This window comes from Eretmochelys imbricata, chromosome 7, assembly GCF_965152235.1.
Source record: "Eretmochelys imbricata isolate rEreImb1 chromosome 7, rEreImb1.hap1, whole genome shotgun sequence".
In the NCBI taxonomy this organism is placed as follows: Eukaryota; Metazoa; Chordata; order Testudines; family Cheloniidae; genus Eretmochelys; species Eretmochelys imbricata.
The window spans coordinates 81,342,271-81,356,669 of NC_135578.1; the positions used below are offsets into that span (position 1 = coordinate 81,342,271).

Here is a 14,399-nt window from a genome sequence, read left to right on the forward strand (position 1 = left end):
GACTTAGGTGCGCATGCGCCGTTCCCAGTACCTTGGACGTAAGCAGAGCTGGGGTTCTGTGCGCAGCGTGGCTATCGCGATACTTGTGTGCCCGCGACGCCATCCTACCTGCTTGTTTCTGCCTTCGCTGCGTAGTTTGCCGAGCAAGCAACGCGCCCGCCGGTGAGAAGAGAGGAGGCGGAGGTTTCTTCGCCCTCCCGACCCCCACCATAGAGCCTACCGTCGCTGCACATCGAGGAGAGTGTGAGGATCTCCCGGTGAGTACGGGGAGAAGGGCCCGAGCTCGCCGCAGCCCAGCCCGCCCGGTGTGCCCGGAGGAGGTGGCTGCCGCAGTTCGGGCCCTGGGGGCGGACAGACATCTCCGCCCCCGAGCAGGGGGGCGGGTAGGGGTGTTGAGGGCGCTGAAGGCCGCGAGAACCCTCTCGGTAGGGGACGTGCGGCGGCGACTCTTCGCGGGGCCTAGCTCGGGCGCGGCCGCCATTTTGAGTGGTGGCGTTGAACGCGGCAGTGGCTGCGGGAGCCCGGTTGCACGGCGGAGCAGCCTTTGAGCGGGTGTGGATGGAGGCTGCGAGGTCCCTGGGGAGATGGGAGTAGGCGCCTGAGGGATCCCCTGTGGGGGGGGGATAGGAGTTCGGGAGGTGGGGGTGGCTAAGGAGCTGCGGTAAATGGCGCCTGAGAGCGGGCGGGAGAGGCGCGCACTTGGCGGTAGTTAGTATTGCGGCCTGGCTGAGCGGCAGCGGCGACCACAAAGGCGGGCGGCAACGGCGAGAGACGTTTCGGCCTTGCTGATGAAGAGGCGGGGCCGCGGTGTAACGCGTGCGGGCTCTCGCCATTGTCATCCCCGTGCCCAGCCTCGCGGCCTATTGTGAGACCCCCATGGGATTAGTGCGATCCGAGGCGCGGATTGACTGAGTCTCCCGCTCTGTGGAGGGATCTGCCTCATGCACAGTGGATTAGTCGTCCCCCTTCCCCGGGTTCCTGCAGCTTGCTCCCCAAAGACTTCCTCTGTCGGGATAATATTTTCTGCCTCACAAGGGTGTTGTGGGAATTAATCCATTAACAGATACACTGCGCTTGGAAGACAAAATTGATTTATGTAAGTGCTAATATTAGTAGTTATAGTATAATAGTAATAAAAAAATCGTGTCTTTTGTTGGCACAGTAGCATATATTTGCTTTAAAACTAAATATCGTGTTTTGATGCTTAATTCATACAAAAGTCTCTCTAGTTTATAAACAGATGTTTTTGATGCGTTCTGGTAGTAACAGTAATAATCTCGTTTGTCAAATTTGAATCATTATCTTGGTCAAATTTGAATCATAGAATAATATTAATGAGATGAAAAAAGTGCCATAACCGGGGACCCAAGTTACAACTCAGCTTTAACTTGTATTCTTGTTCCATAGCTACCCCTGACTCTCAGATAGTCCTTGTTTTCTATATTCCTTTTTAATTGTCTCTTCAGTTTTTTAACGTAAAGCATTCTGATCTTTAGTAAAGTTATTCTCATATCTTCAAAAAGGCCCATACAGCAGGCCAAGTTAAAAATGGGACATTATTCTTAATTTGTCAAGAGTTAAGGGGTATTTTTTTGTAGAATCTCAAACCACCGCCCCCTACAAGTGAAGATGTGAGTGCATGTGAGAGACACTGTCAGACTGTAGAGGGATTGTGTACTGAGTTTTGTCTGCTTTGTTCAACTAAATCTGAGGCAGTACAGTACTCTGTGTCATATTTGATACCCTTCTGGATGTATCTTGCATATTATAGTACAATTCCAGAACGTAACATTAATGGAGTGTATGATGCATCATATTAGCTTGTAACTGAGGTAAAATTAAATGTGTATGGAGTAGGGTTTTGGGAGGGAGGGGGTAGCAGTACCTTATGATTCTAAAACACTGACTTTTTCTCCTTTGTTTTTTGTAGTGTGTTGATTTAAGTAGCAAGATGGACTGGACTGGGAAACACAATGGTCCAAATGATACATCTAGTGATGGAACAGTACGACTTCGTGGACTGCCTTTTGGTTGTAGCAAAGAGGAGATTGTTCAGTTCTTTCAAGGTATCTCTAGTATAGTCAAAATACAGTGACTTTGTTTTTACGTTTCTCTCACATCAGTGTTTCACATAGTTTAACTTTTAATACCCACTTTTTTGGGTGGGAGGGGGAGTCTTTGTTTTAAACTTAGATTGTTTTTCCAAACTGTGAATTATGCTCTTCTAATTAAAGTACAAATAAATTTAGATTCAGTAAAGACTAGAATATGTCTAACTTTTAGTCAGGGTAGTAAATGTATCATGCATATTGAAATAACTTACTCTGTTTGTTAGAATTTGGAGCACAGTTAAAATATTTGACTGGTAGTTATGATATCTTCATATAATGTGGGCGGACTTATTCCTGTATAGCATAAACAAAAACACTACTAGAACAAATATGGCTAAACCATTAATTTTTAATGAAAAATCATTGGCTTGTCTTGTTGGGTGACGGGGGAAAACTAAGCTATTTTTTTGTTGTTTAGATTTGCTTTAAGTATTTGCTACAGTTGGGAATGTTTCAGCCTTTAACACTGTTCCCCTTGATGGGGTTATTTGTCCTTGGGTTAAAGGGTTGGAAATCGTGCCAAATGGGATAACATTGACGCTGGACTACCAGGGGAGAAGCACAGGGGAGGCCTTCGTGCAGTTTGCTTCAAAGGAGATAGCAGAAAATGCTCTGGGGAAACACAAGGAAAGAATAGGGCACAGGTGGGGATGGAGAGTTTGGGATGGTGTTAAATCTTTTTTTTGGGGGTTGTGGGTCAGTAATGCTTTTTTGGGGGGTGGGGACCATAATATTTTAACTGGCTATTTTAAAGAATTTATAATTATGATCCTAAGTTTAACTTGGAAAATACAATAGATTTGGGGGGTGGGGGAAGATAGTAATACTATGTAGTTTGCTAAAATCAGAATTTTGTCTTTTTGTATAGGGTATTCTATGATAAATCTATAGTCAGCCATTTTTCAGCTGTATTATTTCATATTGGGGGAACAAGTTTCAGAGACTTTTGAATTTAATTTTTACAGTTAGAATTTTCAAGTAGTAAATTTTACCAATGTAAAGTTTTCTTTTGATACACTTAAGAATCTTAAGGCTTTAGGTGAAACTTAAGTTGTATGGTATCTCTAGTCACTTTTTTTATTGGATTTTGCATTTAGTTATAGAAATGACTGTACAAAATTATTTAAATATCTGTTGTAACTTTCAAAGAGCTTATGCATGTATTCTTATTTGTGCCTTGAAAATCCTCTCTTACTTAGGTACATTGAAATCTTCAAAAGTAGTAAGAGTGAAATCAGAGGATTCTATGACCCACCAAGAAGAATGATGGGACAACAACGACCTGGACCATATGATAGACCATTAGGAGGAAGAGGGGGTTATTATGGAGCTGGGCGTGGAAGTATGTATGACAGAATGCGTCGAGGAGGTGGTGGATATGACGGTGGTATGTGTATCTAATGAGCAAAGGTTCTGTTGTCAGTTTCTTCATGTTTCTGACATTTTAGTCAAGAAATAGAGAAATGGCAGTAATTTCAGTACCTACTAGGTTTGGAGAGTCTTTTTGAAATCTGGATTGTTATCTATGGTGTCATTACCAAATGGGACTTGTTGAAAATGGTGACATGTGTTTATAAAGGTAAAGGAATGGTATGAGAACACATCAGGAAATTATTATTTTTAATTGATGCAGGAAATTTTTCATTTACACTTGATGCTGAGAAATCCTACTATCATCAGTACATAACAGAAGTTACCAAAAGGTTGCAAAAATGTTGTTCATATATTTATAGTTTTGTAATTATAGCACATTCACACACTTTTTTTCTTAAATTGTACAGGATATGGTGGCTTTGATGATTATGGTGGCTATAATAACTATGGCTATGGAAATGATGGCTATGATGACAGAATGAGAGATGGGAGAGGTAAAATCAAGAATTAAAAATTTTATACATAATGTGCTCTTCTAAAGGGTATTCTCAAAGAACAGATATTGGTCTTCATATGAGAAGTAACCACCAGATTGTCAATTAAAGTAAAAATATCTGGCATGTATGAGTGTTGGGGTTAAAATGTTTTTGTTACCAAGGTTTGGGTTATGGGTGTACTTTGTCCCAGTCAAGAGTGGCAGTTACATGATGTGTATACTTTGAAAATAGCAACCAATGGTAGTAATTGAGTCTTTCCAGCCTTTCATGAGGTACTCAAGTGTACTGTTTTACAGGTATGGGAGGACATGGCTATGGTGGAGCTGGAGATGCAAGTTCAGGTTTCCATGGTGGTCATTTTGTTCATATGAGAGGATTGCCTTTTCGAGCTACAGAAAATGATATTGCTAATGTAAGTATGATAAGAAAATTTCTCCTACTGTTGTGCTGTAGCTTTTCATGTTGCTGTCTCTCCAAGACATAGCTATTCTTCATGGTTCTCCATGTTTTTGTTCTAAGAGTTAACAATTAATCCCGTTGACTCTATTGTAGCTTCTCTTGCAGCGGAAACAATTGCTTGTATCTGCAGCAACACAACACTAAACTCACAATTTAAGGTTGGGCTTTTCAGAGGTATTGGAGATAAGCACCCATCACTCACTTTTAGTGAAAGTTGGGTGCCTAACTCCCTTAAATGCTTTTTAAATTCCCATCCTAACATACACAGTTGTTCTTTTGACTAGAAGTCTGAGAAAATTACCAGGTTTATGGCTTAGCCCTGTGTTTCCAGTCCCATTGGTTGAGATTTAGTTGTAGAAAGTGTTCTTGGTATGAGAGCTGATTTAAATATAACTTTTCAAAATTATTAGAATGTTACTAGCACACTGTGAAACAGCAGAAATAATTAAAACTGAACAGTTCTTAAAAATTGGGGGGGGGCTTTGTGATATTTCTGATGTCAGATTTCCAAACCAGCAGGTGGGTAGTTACTAAACTTTTTTGGACATAAATGAAAACTATTTAGGTTCTACTTCAGCTTAAGTGGTGCCACTCTCTGATTACCCTCTGGCTTTTCTCCATACTAGACTTGTTATCCAACAGCAGTTATCTCTCAAATAGATGGAGCTAATAGCTTCAAGCCTTTCAAAAGGTGGGATTTCAAGCCTGTATTTAGATGATGCAAAGCAGTTTTTTTCTAGCAGGTGATGTTAGCTTGTCAAATTTGGAAATAATTGCAGTTCTAAGGCTAGAGGCAGCCATCATCTATAAGATGATCTCTTGCATAACTGCCCTAGAGTAATTCCTGTATCAAGCCCAATAACTTGTGGTTTGAAATACAAAATATTTTTTCAAAAGATATGCAAGCTTGATTTAAAGACTCCAAGTGACTGATCATTACATCCATTGTTAAATTGTTCCAATCCTGATTTGGGGGGGAAAAACATGTCTCAAAAATTTCAAAATGAAAACATAATTTCAGCTTCCTGTCATTGGATCTTTTTATGGTAAAGAACTTGACTACAAAGCTTTGGTGCAGAGCACACTTATGTAGGACTGGTAGTTTGCTTGATGTGTGATCCTAAAATTATTACTGAACCCATGGACTAGTGGTTTTGCTGAGGTGGGAGTGCCACTGGTCCAAAACACCTTTCATTACTTATTCGGTACTTTGGCTTTCATGTGGCAGAGGCAACAACCATGATTCGGCTTACCGTATTTCTCAATTTCCCAGGTACGCACCTTACCCAGGTATCTCGTTATGCCCCAGTTCTGCAAACACATGCTTAAGTGTTTGCAGGTTAGGAGCTTTAACAGTACACTACCATTTTAACAAGTTATCTATGTGCTACTTAAAAGCTTTCGATTCTGAAAGCATTTACCTAATTGAAGCTTTTGTTTTCTCTCAAATGTTGTTCTCCTGTGGATGGAATGCCATTGTCTTATCAGACCTACTCAGACTGACCATGTTGCTCTTTAGGTTTATATTCTCTGTAAGCAGCAGATAAAGAGGTCACAATTCTACCAATTCACACGTTCAAGTACCCTTTAGCTTATTAAATTTGATTCAGCTACTGTTCTACAATATTTAACTTCAAAGTATTGTTATACTAGTTATACCAGTTGTGGGAAATGTCAAGTGCAAAGGACAAGATCCATGAGTCCAGAGTTCTATTTTTGGCTCTATTGGCTTGTTTTGTTTCCTTTTACAAATCACTTACCTTTCTGTATCTAGTCTACCTGTTTGACAAATGGGATAATACTTAAGAATTTACCTGTAAAACAGCTAAATTTTGTAAAGTGAGATCCTTGGATAAATCTTACTATTATAAGATGGGGTAGTATTCATAGAGAATATAGTCATGTCTAGAAAGAGAATTAATCTGTTCATACTCTAGGAATAAGAAACATTGGACTGACTGAGCAAATTAGAACCAAAAATATTGGGTAATTCCAAACATTTTCTTTTTAAATTGTCACTTATCATGATGAGCTCTTTAAAATCGTAATTTAAATGTTGGTTCTAAAGCTGTTTAATACAATGCTTGAATATTTTGATATTTGTGAATGAACATTGTTAATTTGTAAATCTTTTAGTTTTTTTCACCACTGAATCCTATAAGAGTTCACATTGATATTGGGGCAGATGGAAGAGCAACAGGAGAAGCAGATGTGGAGTTTGTAACACATGAAGATGCAGTGGCTGCCATGTCTAAGGATAAAAATAACATGCGTAAGTATTACCAATGTGAACTTGAACCATTCAGTGACCAGCCCTAATTAGATTCCTAGGTCTTTTGTGCATCTACTAGATGAGAGCTGTCAATGGGTGTCGTAAAAACTTAAGATGAAACTGACAGCATGCTCTCAGCTCACTTCTTTCTTCCGCCTGCCTTCTGCTTTCTCTATGAAATACATATTTTATTGGCAGTAGGAAGGAGAAGCAGTTCTTAAGGTGCTATGAACGTGAATAGAGCCAACTAGCCTGAGGAATAGTGGAAGTAGAGAGTGGCGGCAGGCTCTTGCCTTTAGACACTCCACATCTGCAGATCCTGAAACTTCCTTTAAATATCTGAGCTTGCACCTACGCTGCATTGCGGTGTGGCTTGATTTTCCTGTTTATTTTTTTAATGGCTTGATTTCATCTTAATAGCTTGTGGAAAAATAACATTGAAAGTCTGAAACCTGTTTACCCACAGAGCATGTGCAACATATGCTGCCCTGTCTGTATATCTCAGCTCTGGCATGGGATGACCACATGCAGAGTAAGAGGTTTCATTGTCCATTTAAGTCATTGTCTTTTTGAGACTACCAATAAGGGTGCAAATTGTGACAGTAGTCATAATGAATATGGACAGTTATCTATTAGGAACTAATCTAACACCGACTCTCTGACCTAAAATACTGAGTAGGTTTTTTTTTTATTATTAAAGAACATCGATATATTGAACTGTTTCTGAATTCAACTGCTGGAGGAGGCTCTGGAATGGGAGGCTATGGCAGAGATGGAATGGGTATGTATGGCTTCAAATTTTAGTTCATTAGCAAATAGAAACTTGATCTCATTATAACATTGCATGTTTTACCTTCCAGATCAAGGAGGTTATGGTTCTGTTGGCAGAATGGGAATGGGTAGCAATTACAGCGGAGGATATGGTACTCCTGATGGCTTGGGTGGATATGGTAAGTAGTGGTTTTGTTTTTAATTACGTGAATTAGCTACAAGAGTTCTACTGTTAATTTGAAAGTTTTTGTGCAGTTTTAAAGTGAGAACTTGAAATTTTAGAATTGAAACATTTTTAAAACTTGAATTTTTTTAAATTTTTTTTTTTTTTTTTTTTTTTTTTTTTACCACCAGAGGTAATGTCTTTATTATAGACCACCTTTGCTCCCACTGGTAAATGAATCAAATTTTTCTGGCAGCTGTGGCAATTGTTTTCATACAGAAAGAAATATTGGGGAAAAGGAACATTTTCAGCTGCTTTTCAATGTAATTTAACAGTTTAAAAACAAGGGGTCCATATCCTCTGACTAAGCAGGTCTCAGTGGATCAAATGGAGAACTACTTCTGAAACTGATAACTGTTTAATCACTTACTTTGTAGGTCGTGGCAGTGGAAATAGTGGTGGATACTATGGGCAAGGCAGTATGGGTGGAGGTGGATGGCGTGGAATGTATTGAAGAGTGACCTGGCTTCTACAAAATACCCTGGAAGAAACAGTATCTGGTCTACTAGACTTTCTTACAAAATTTAATTTCTTTTGTATTTTAAGAACTTTATAATGACTGAAGGAATGTGTTTTCACAATATTATTTGGTAAGCAACAGATTGTGATGGGAAAATCTGTTTTCTGTAGGTTTTATTTGTTGCATACTCTGACTTTAAATAAATTTTTATATTCAAACCACTGATGTTGATACTTTTTATACTAGCTACTCCTAAGGATGTATTGCATATTCAAGAATGCATTTGGTTTAAGATGTACTATTGGTTTATTAAAGGTGGTTGTACTGTAACTTCTCTGAACACTGATTCAGTTCTCTGTAAACATGGTATAATTGAATCTTAGATTAAAGAGACACTTGTTAAAAGGAATAAGATAGAAAAGTAGATTAGTTTGGTTTTGGTTACAACTTATTCTAAATTGACTTTCCAGTATATACTACAAAAAAAATCCCACAACAAAATATTAAGTTATAGGTATGGAGGCTAAAAGTTTCAAATTTGGCTTCCTTGTTTTTCATGTCAAAAGCACTATCTTCAAATGCACAACTGCATAGGTTGGTTGGTGTCTGATCTGTATGGCCATAAGAATGGGCAACTCAACTCCTCATTTTGCTGATCCTTGCACTAATATCTAGCAAGTTTCACATTTCCTGATAAATCTTCATGTCTGTATACTTACAAACCAATTTGTCTTGTTAGTTAAATTACCTTCAAACATTACTAAAGTTTCCTTTTCCATATGGACAGGACACCCAAATAATGGGGCAGAGTACTATTACGTTAAATTATGTCTGATTTTAATATATTTCATACCCAAAACATGTCAGAATATTAAAAGGCATTAAGTCAAATTGCATATGGGTCTCATTTTCCTGAGTCTGTTCAGAAAAGAAAATACACGTAGTTTTGCTGCTGACTAGCAGGTAATAGCCTACATCTATTCAAAATTTGGCAGTTTCTTTTCCACTGAAGAAACCATTCATCATTTTAGGGAGTTATTTGGCATCCAAATACCCCTTCAAATGAAAGCAAACATATAAGACCAATACTTGTCAAAGTACTTTCACACAACTCAACCACAGCTTGATAATGTTTTTGTGCATTTGTGACATGTAAGATGTTTGGAACCATATTGTTTGAAGACACTAACATACATGATGTATAATGAAGAAAAAGGTATTTCATAATTCTCAGCCACCATGCTCTTCCAAATTTTAACTGCTTGTCCTTAAATGCCTCCCTCTAATTTGTCAAATGTGCTCTTGGTTATTGAAAGTTTGTCACCTGTTTTTGCTAGTAATGTGTTTGTAATAAATGTGTTATTGTGGGAGACAATAGAATGGAGTTTATTTTGCTAGGAAGTGTGTGTGTGTCAAATTAGCTTAAGAGGTCTACAAAACAGCTGAGAGAATTAAAATGGCAGTTTCTTGTTCAGTGGAGCTACACCTGCAATAGTATTAACCTTTTCCCCTCCTCCCCTCAAGTTTTTCTTTATCATAGAGCAGGCCCTATGATATGAAAAACCACAGCTCAATCTGTCTCTCTTAGCTATGAAGGGACAGCAGACTGCTTGAGTCACAACCCATCTGAGACTTGTGCGCTAGACGTTTTGAGGGTATGGTGGGGTCAAACCTTAAGTGCTGAGTGGTTGCAACCAAAGTGGTCTGGGTGACGAAAAGGTATGCTAGTTAGATACTGGAAAAAGGGAAACGTGCTTTGTTTGATCCTGAATATTCTAGACTAGCAGTTCTCAAACTGGGTCGTAACCCCATTTTAATGGGGTCGCCAAGGCTGGTTTAGACTTGCTGGGGCCCGGGGCCAGAACTGAAGCCTGAGCCCCACTGCTAGGGGCTGAAGTTCAAGCCTGAGGGCTTCAGCCCTGGGCAGCAAGGCTCAGGCCCCCTGCCTGGAACGGAAGCCCTTTGGCTTTGGCCTCCTTGGCCAGGGCAGTGGGGTTGAGGCTCCTCTCCCCCCCCCCCCCCCCCCCCGGGTGGTGGGGCTTGGGCAGGCTAAGTCTTCAGTCTGCACTCCTGGGGCTGGGTAATCATTTTTGTTGCCAGAAGGGGGGTCATAGTGCAATGTAGTTTGAGAACCCCTGTTTTAGACTGAAGTGAACTTCATTTGTTGACACAATGCCTTACTCATACTTAAAGTAGTAGTAGCATAGTACTGAACTAAACTGCACCACTCCATTAGATGGGCTTTCTGGTATCTTTTTATTGAGGGGGAGAGGCATTTAGGATAAAGCTAAGTAAGCTTTCCTCAATCATAAGTAGAAAAGTTAGATGTGTCTAGTTCTGGGTTTGGATAAATTAAGGCCCTCTGTAATCATATGGGAATCGTGAAAATATTCCCCCCAACTATCCCAATTTAATATTTGTTCCTCAAAACTGATTAAATTTACTAGTAAAATTCCTTCAGTGCAAATTCAGTACCTTACCCTTTAGTCATGAATGTGATTTTAAAAAAAACCTTGATTTACACAGGGCCCTAGCTATAACTATTGAACATGCAGTGACAGAGACCTGTTGAAAATTAGGTGCTTACATGTAAAATAGCTGAAATTGTGCATCTCCTTGCCTCATTCCTAACTTCTGCTTTTGAAACATGGTGGATAGCTCTTACAGAAATCTACTTAAAGAGCTTTTTCATACAACTTGTTGCACTGTGACCTAACTTAGTTAAAAGTTAGTGCTGAGGTTACCAACTGCCAAAGGTAAGTGCATTCTGTTACATTGTGGTAGCAAATGGTGTCTTGTGATGGAATGGAGTGAGATCAACTCATTGCCATCTACCTGGCCTATTTTCAGTCAGTGGGTCGCTACCATCTGATACTGAACTAGAACTGCTTATTTGAAGTTTAATTATCTGAAAATATATTTATTTGTACTCACTTTAATAACTTAAGACAAGGTGGGTGAGCTAGTATTTTTTTTTATTGGGCCATTATCTGTTGGTGACAGACAAGCTTTCAGGCCACACACACAGCTCTTCCTCAGGTCTGGGAAATGACTTACAAGCCTTTATAGTAGCAACACTTTCACATTATGCTGATAGCTTCAATGTTAAATATGAAATAACTACATACTGGAGGCTGATGTGAAGTAATCAGATTTCTCTCAGAAGTAGACCTGGCCACTGTTGTAGATTTGGTGGAGGTCCTTTACGTTCCTCAGATGAGGAAGCAGAGCCAACTGCTGACACAGGAAAGCTGGCCATTAAAGTGCTCCTAATTGGCTTCTTTCCTGGGGATTTTTCCCCATGCTTTTACAATATCCTTTCTAAAAGGGATAAGTGGGGGTAGACAGCTTAACATACAAGCTTGGCATTGAACTGTTGAAATAGTACCAACTCTTATGCATAGTTAAAAGATGGCCAAACCTGACGAGTTAGGGGGGGAAAGACTGATGCAAAACAGCACCTCATGTTCTTATTGCAGCTTTATAGTTATGTTTCTCCCAGGCCTACAGGAACAAGGAAGTTTAGAAGAGCTGGAGTGGACTCAGGGAGTGGCTATGTTCCCCTTTTTAATCCGGAAGCGTACTGTGAGGGGAAGTCCGTACCTGTGATTACAGTCCCATCATCAGGTGTGCACTCCCAAGATCAGATGCTCTGTCCCTCTAAGGCAGGGGTCTCACACTCAGTTTACCTTAGGGCCAGTGCCAGTCCTCAAATCCTCCTAGTGGTCCAATGATGTCACTCATGCTGCCCAGAACCTGCCCCCCCCAAAACTCTGGGAGGGAGTTTGAGTGAGGGAGGGGGTCTGAGGTGCAGGCTCTGGGAAGGAGTTTGGGAGGGGGTGCAGGGGTATGGGGAGCAGGTGCAGGGGTGTGGTGCCCCCAGGCACTGCCCCCGCAGCATCCCATTGGCCATAGGGGCACAGCCCTACCCCACAGCACAGGGAGGGGCCAGCAGCCACAGCTCAGCTCTGCTGCACTGGCAGGGGAGCACCTGGGGGCAGCAGGTGGGTCCAAAAGAACCAGCCCCAAAACAGATGGAGCCCTGCAGGCCACATTGGGGAAGTTTGTGGGCTGTGAGTTTGAGACTCCTGCTCTAAGGGATTGCAAATAGAAAAGCTATACCACCTCTTCCATGATGTTAAGCCTCACAGCAGAAGCTAATCTATGAAGTTAGTAAACCAGGTAAGATCAAATAGAAAGGCTGATCGCTGGCAAGTAACCTGATTGCACACAAGTACAGATGGCTATAAACATGGACAGCAGCTCTCCAGCCTTAGCTAGTTTTAGTTGGTAGTAAAATGTTTAGTAAAAGGGAGAAGGAAAAAGTTATTCTATAACTTTTTGGTCAAAAGCCCCTAGCCGTGGGGTTACACAGAGGCAAAAATATCTTGCAGAACCAGTTACTTTACAAGGTAAGTAATTGCTCTTTATTCAAAGCCAGCTGGAAAAGAGCATCACAAAAATGTAGGGCTGGAAGGGAATCTCAAGAAGTCATCAAGTGCAGCCCCCTGCCCTCAAGTAGGACCAAATAAGCCTATTAAGTTGGATTTCTAATGTTGGAGATGGTGTTATCCACATGCTGTTTTAGCATAGTCCAAAATCAGGGCAGGATGGGTTCAGCAACAAAGAGGGCAGTGGTTAAGAAAAGAGTGTCTTTACACCTGGGTATAGTGGTTGGGTTATCCACAAATACAAAGTTTGTTTTTAAAGTCAGAAGATACACATAGTGCATAATCAGCAATAACCCAAATTGAGGTGAATGAATTTAAGATTACGGTTTAGATATCTAGCATCTATGCATTTCAGTAATAACTCATGGAAAAAAAAGTTATACAGAGTTGGTGGTGGAAAGCAAAATATATCAATGAGTGAAGATTGTCCCTCAGTAATTGAGAATTTAGCATAGGTTGTCCATTTAGAGAAAAAGACAGTCCATGAGGAAAGTATTTGTTACTTTCCTGATTGCTTCTCATCAGCACTTCAGCTCTCCCTCCTGGTATTGCCGCTGTCTGGTGATGTGTTTTATGTAGATGTCCCTTGACCACTTGATGGTGTCCGAACCCATGAGTTGCCACATCAGCTGAGCATAGTGTTGACGGACCACATTCTCTCAGCACTGGCTCGTTCCTAGGGTCCCATGTGCCCAGGGCTCTGATGATCAGCACATGAATTTGGAGGTCGTAGGCCCTAGCTCTCATAGTGTCAGCTAAAGGAGTGTATTTCTCCAGCTTTCAAGATCTGATGTCATGGAAAGCTGGGGTACTACTAAACCAGTGCAAATACATACTAGGCCAGATCCTGCTCACTTTATTCACACAGTCCCACTGCTGGGTAGTACATCAGGAATAAAGTGAGCAGCATTTAGCCCATTTTGTGAGGCAATATTAAGACAAAGTATTTTAATAGTGGAAACTGTCAAGTGTTCAAAACACATAAATAATAGTTTAGGTGCAGTTTGGTTACATCACATTTTATTTTTTCAAACAAATTACATGTTTACAAACATTTGCATTATTTTAATTTACAAAAATCTCAATTTTTAAAAAAAAATCTTTACAAAAGCACTTACAATTAAATTCTTGGTATCATCAGTAGAACATTAATTGCATGACTACTCTCAAAGGCTACAGCTAAGCATTTTATGTGCAAGAATGATTTATGAAGCTGAGTTAAAAAATGGAATTGTTTCAAAACCATCTTGGCTCCTATAATAGGAGCAATCCAAATCTGTGGATAAAGGAAATAATTGGGCTGATAACTATTCGGGTTTTCCATTGGCCAGTGCAGATTTGGGAGAAATAAGGACAAAATTAGAACTAGAATAAACTCCTGGGTCAAATGGAAAGAGATAGGAAGTTACCAGTAAACTTAAAAGAGAAGTCTATACAATAGTGGTTCATTGTTTTAATGTATGACACTTGAGTGTTGAGCAACAGCTCTGTTCCACATAAATGCAAATCTGAGATGGATGAGTGGTGTAAGCAAGAAAGACCTGGTGAGGAATGTGTTGTTAGAGACATGTTCACAGTAACACTGATAGATTTAAAAAAATGAGGGCATGCAGGCTCAGATGGCTTGGCCATGTACAATGCAGTCCTCACAACTATGTGAGTCCAACAGATCAAGGGAAAAAGAGAGGCTGACCCAAGAAGTGGTGGGAGGTCATAAAAGAAGACATGCGAGCATGTGGTGTGATAAAGGAGATGACACTGAACTGAGCCCTTTGGAGAGA

The 14,399-nt window shown here is 40.3% G+C and overlaps 1 protein-coding gene across 6 annotated transcripts; it reads left to right on the top strand.

Annotated features, from left to right (window-relative positions):
- Nucleotides 1–61: 61 nt before the first annotated feature.
- Nucleotides 62–8,385, top strand: HNRNPH3 (heterogeneous nuclear ribonucleoprotein H3). Of its 6 annotated transcripts, XM_077821729.1 has the most exons (11): nt 62–257; nt 1,064–1,096; nt 1,931–2,066; nt 2,617–2,755; nt 3,311–3,498; nt 3,893–3,979; nt 4,279–4,394; nt 6,578–6,713; nt 7,414–7,494; nt 7,574–7,663; nt 8,085–8,385. In XM_077821729.1, the coding sequence occupies exons 3-11, from the start codon at nt 1,952–1,954 to the stop codon at nt 8,159–8,161; spliced, it is 1,029 nt and encodes a 342-aa protein (XP_077677855.1). In that variant the 5' UTR covers nt 62–257; nt 1,064–1,096; nt 1,931–1,951; the 3' UTR covers nt 8,162–8,385. The 6 variants fall into 6 exon arrangements, with proteins under 6 accessions (XP_077677855.1, XP_077677851.1, XP_077677854.1 ...); XM_077821725.1 differs by lacking the exon at nt 1,064–1,096 and having other exon boundaries at nt 108–257; XM_077821728.1 differs by lacking the exon at nt 1,064–1,096 and having other exon boundaries at nt 108–257; nt 3,311–3,453.
- Nucleotides 8,386–14,399: the final 6,014 nt, after the last annotated feature.

What these genes read in the sequence shown, in the direction of transcription:
- HNRNPH3 (XM_077821729.1), top strand. Translation starts at nt 1,952, where the DNA reads ATGGACTGGACTGGGAAACACAATGGTCCAAATGATACATCTAGTGAT. An exon ending in TAAGGATAAAAATAACATGC is followed by an intron (nt 6,714 to 7,413) that starts GTAAGTATTACC and finishes TTATTATTAAAG; the next exon opens with AACATCGATATATTGAACTG. An exon ending in TGATGGCTTGGGTGGATATG is followed by an intron (nt 7,664 to 8,084) that starts GTAAGTAGTGGT and finishes CTTACTTTGTAG; the next exon opens with GTCGTGGCAGTGGAAATAGT.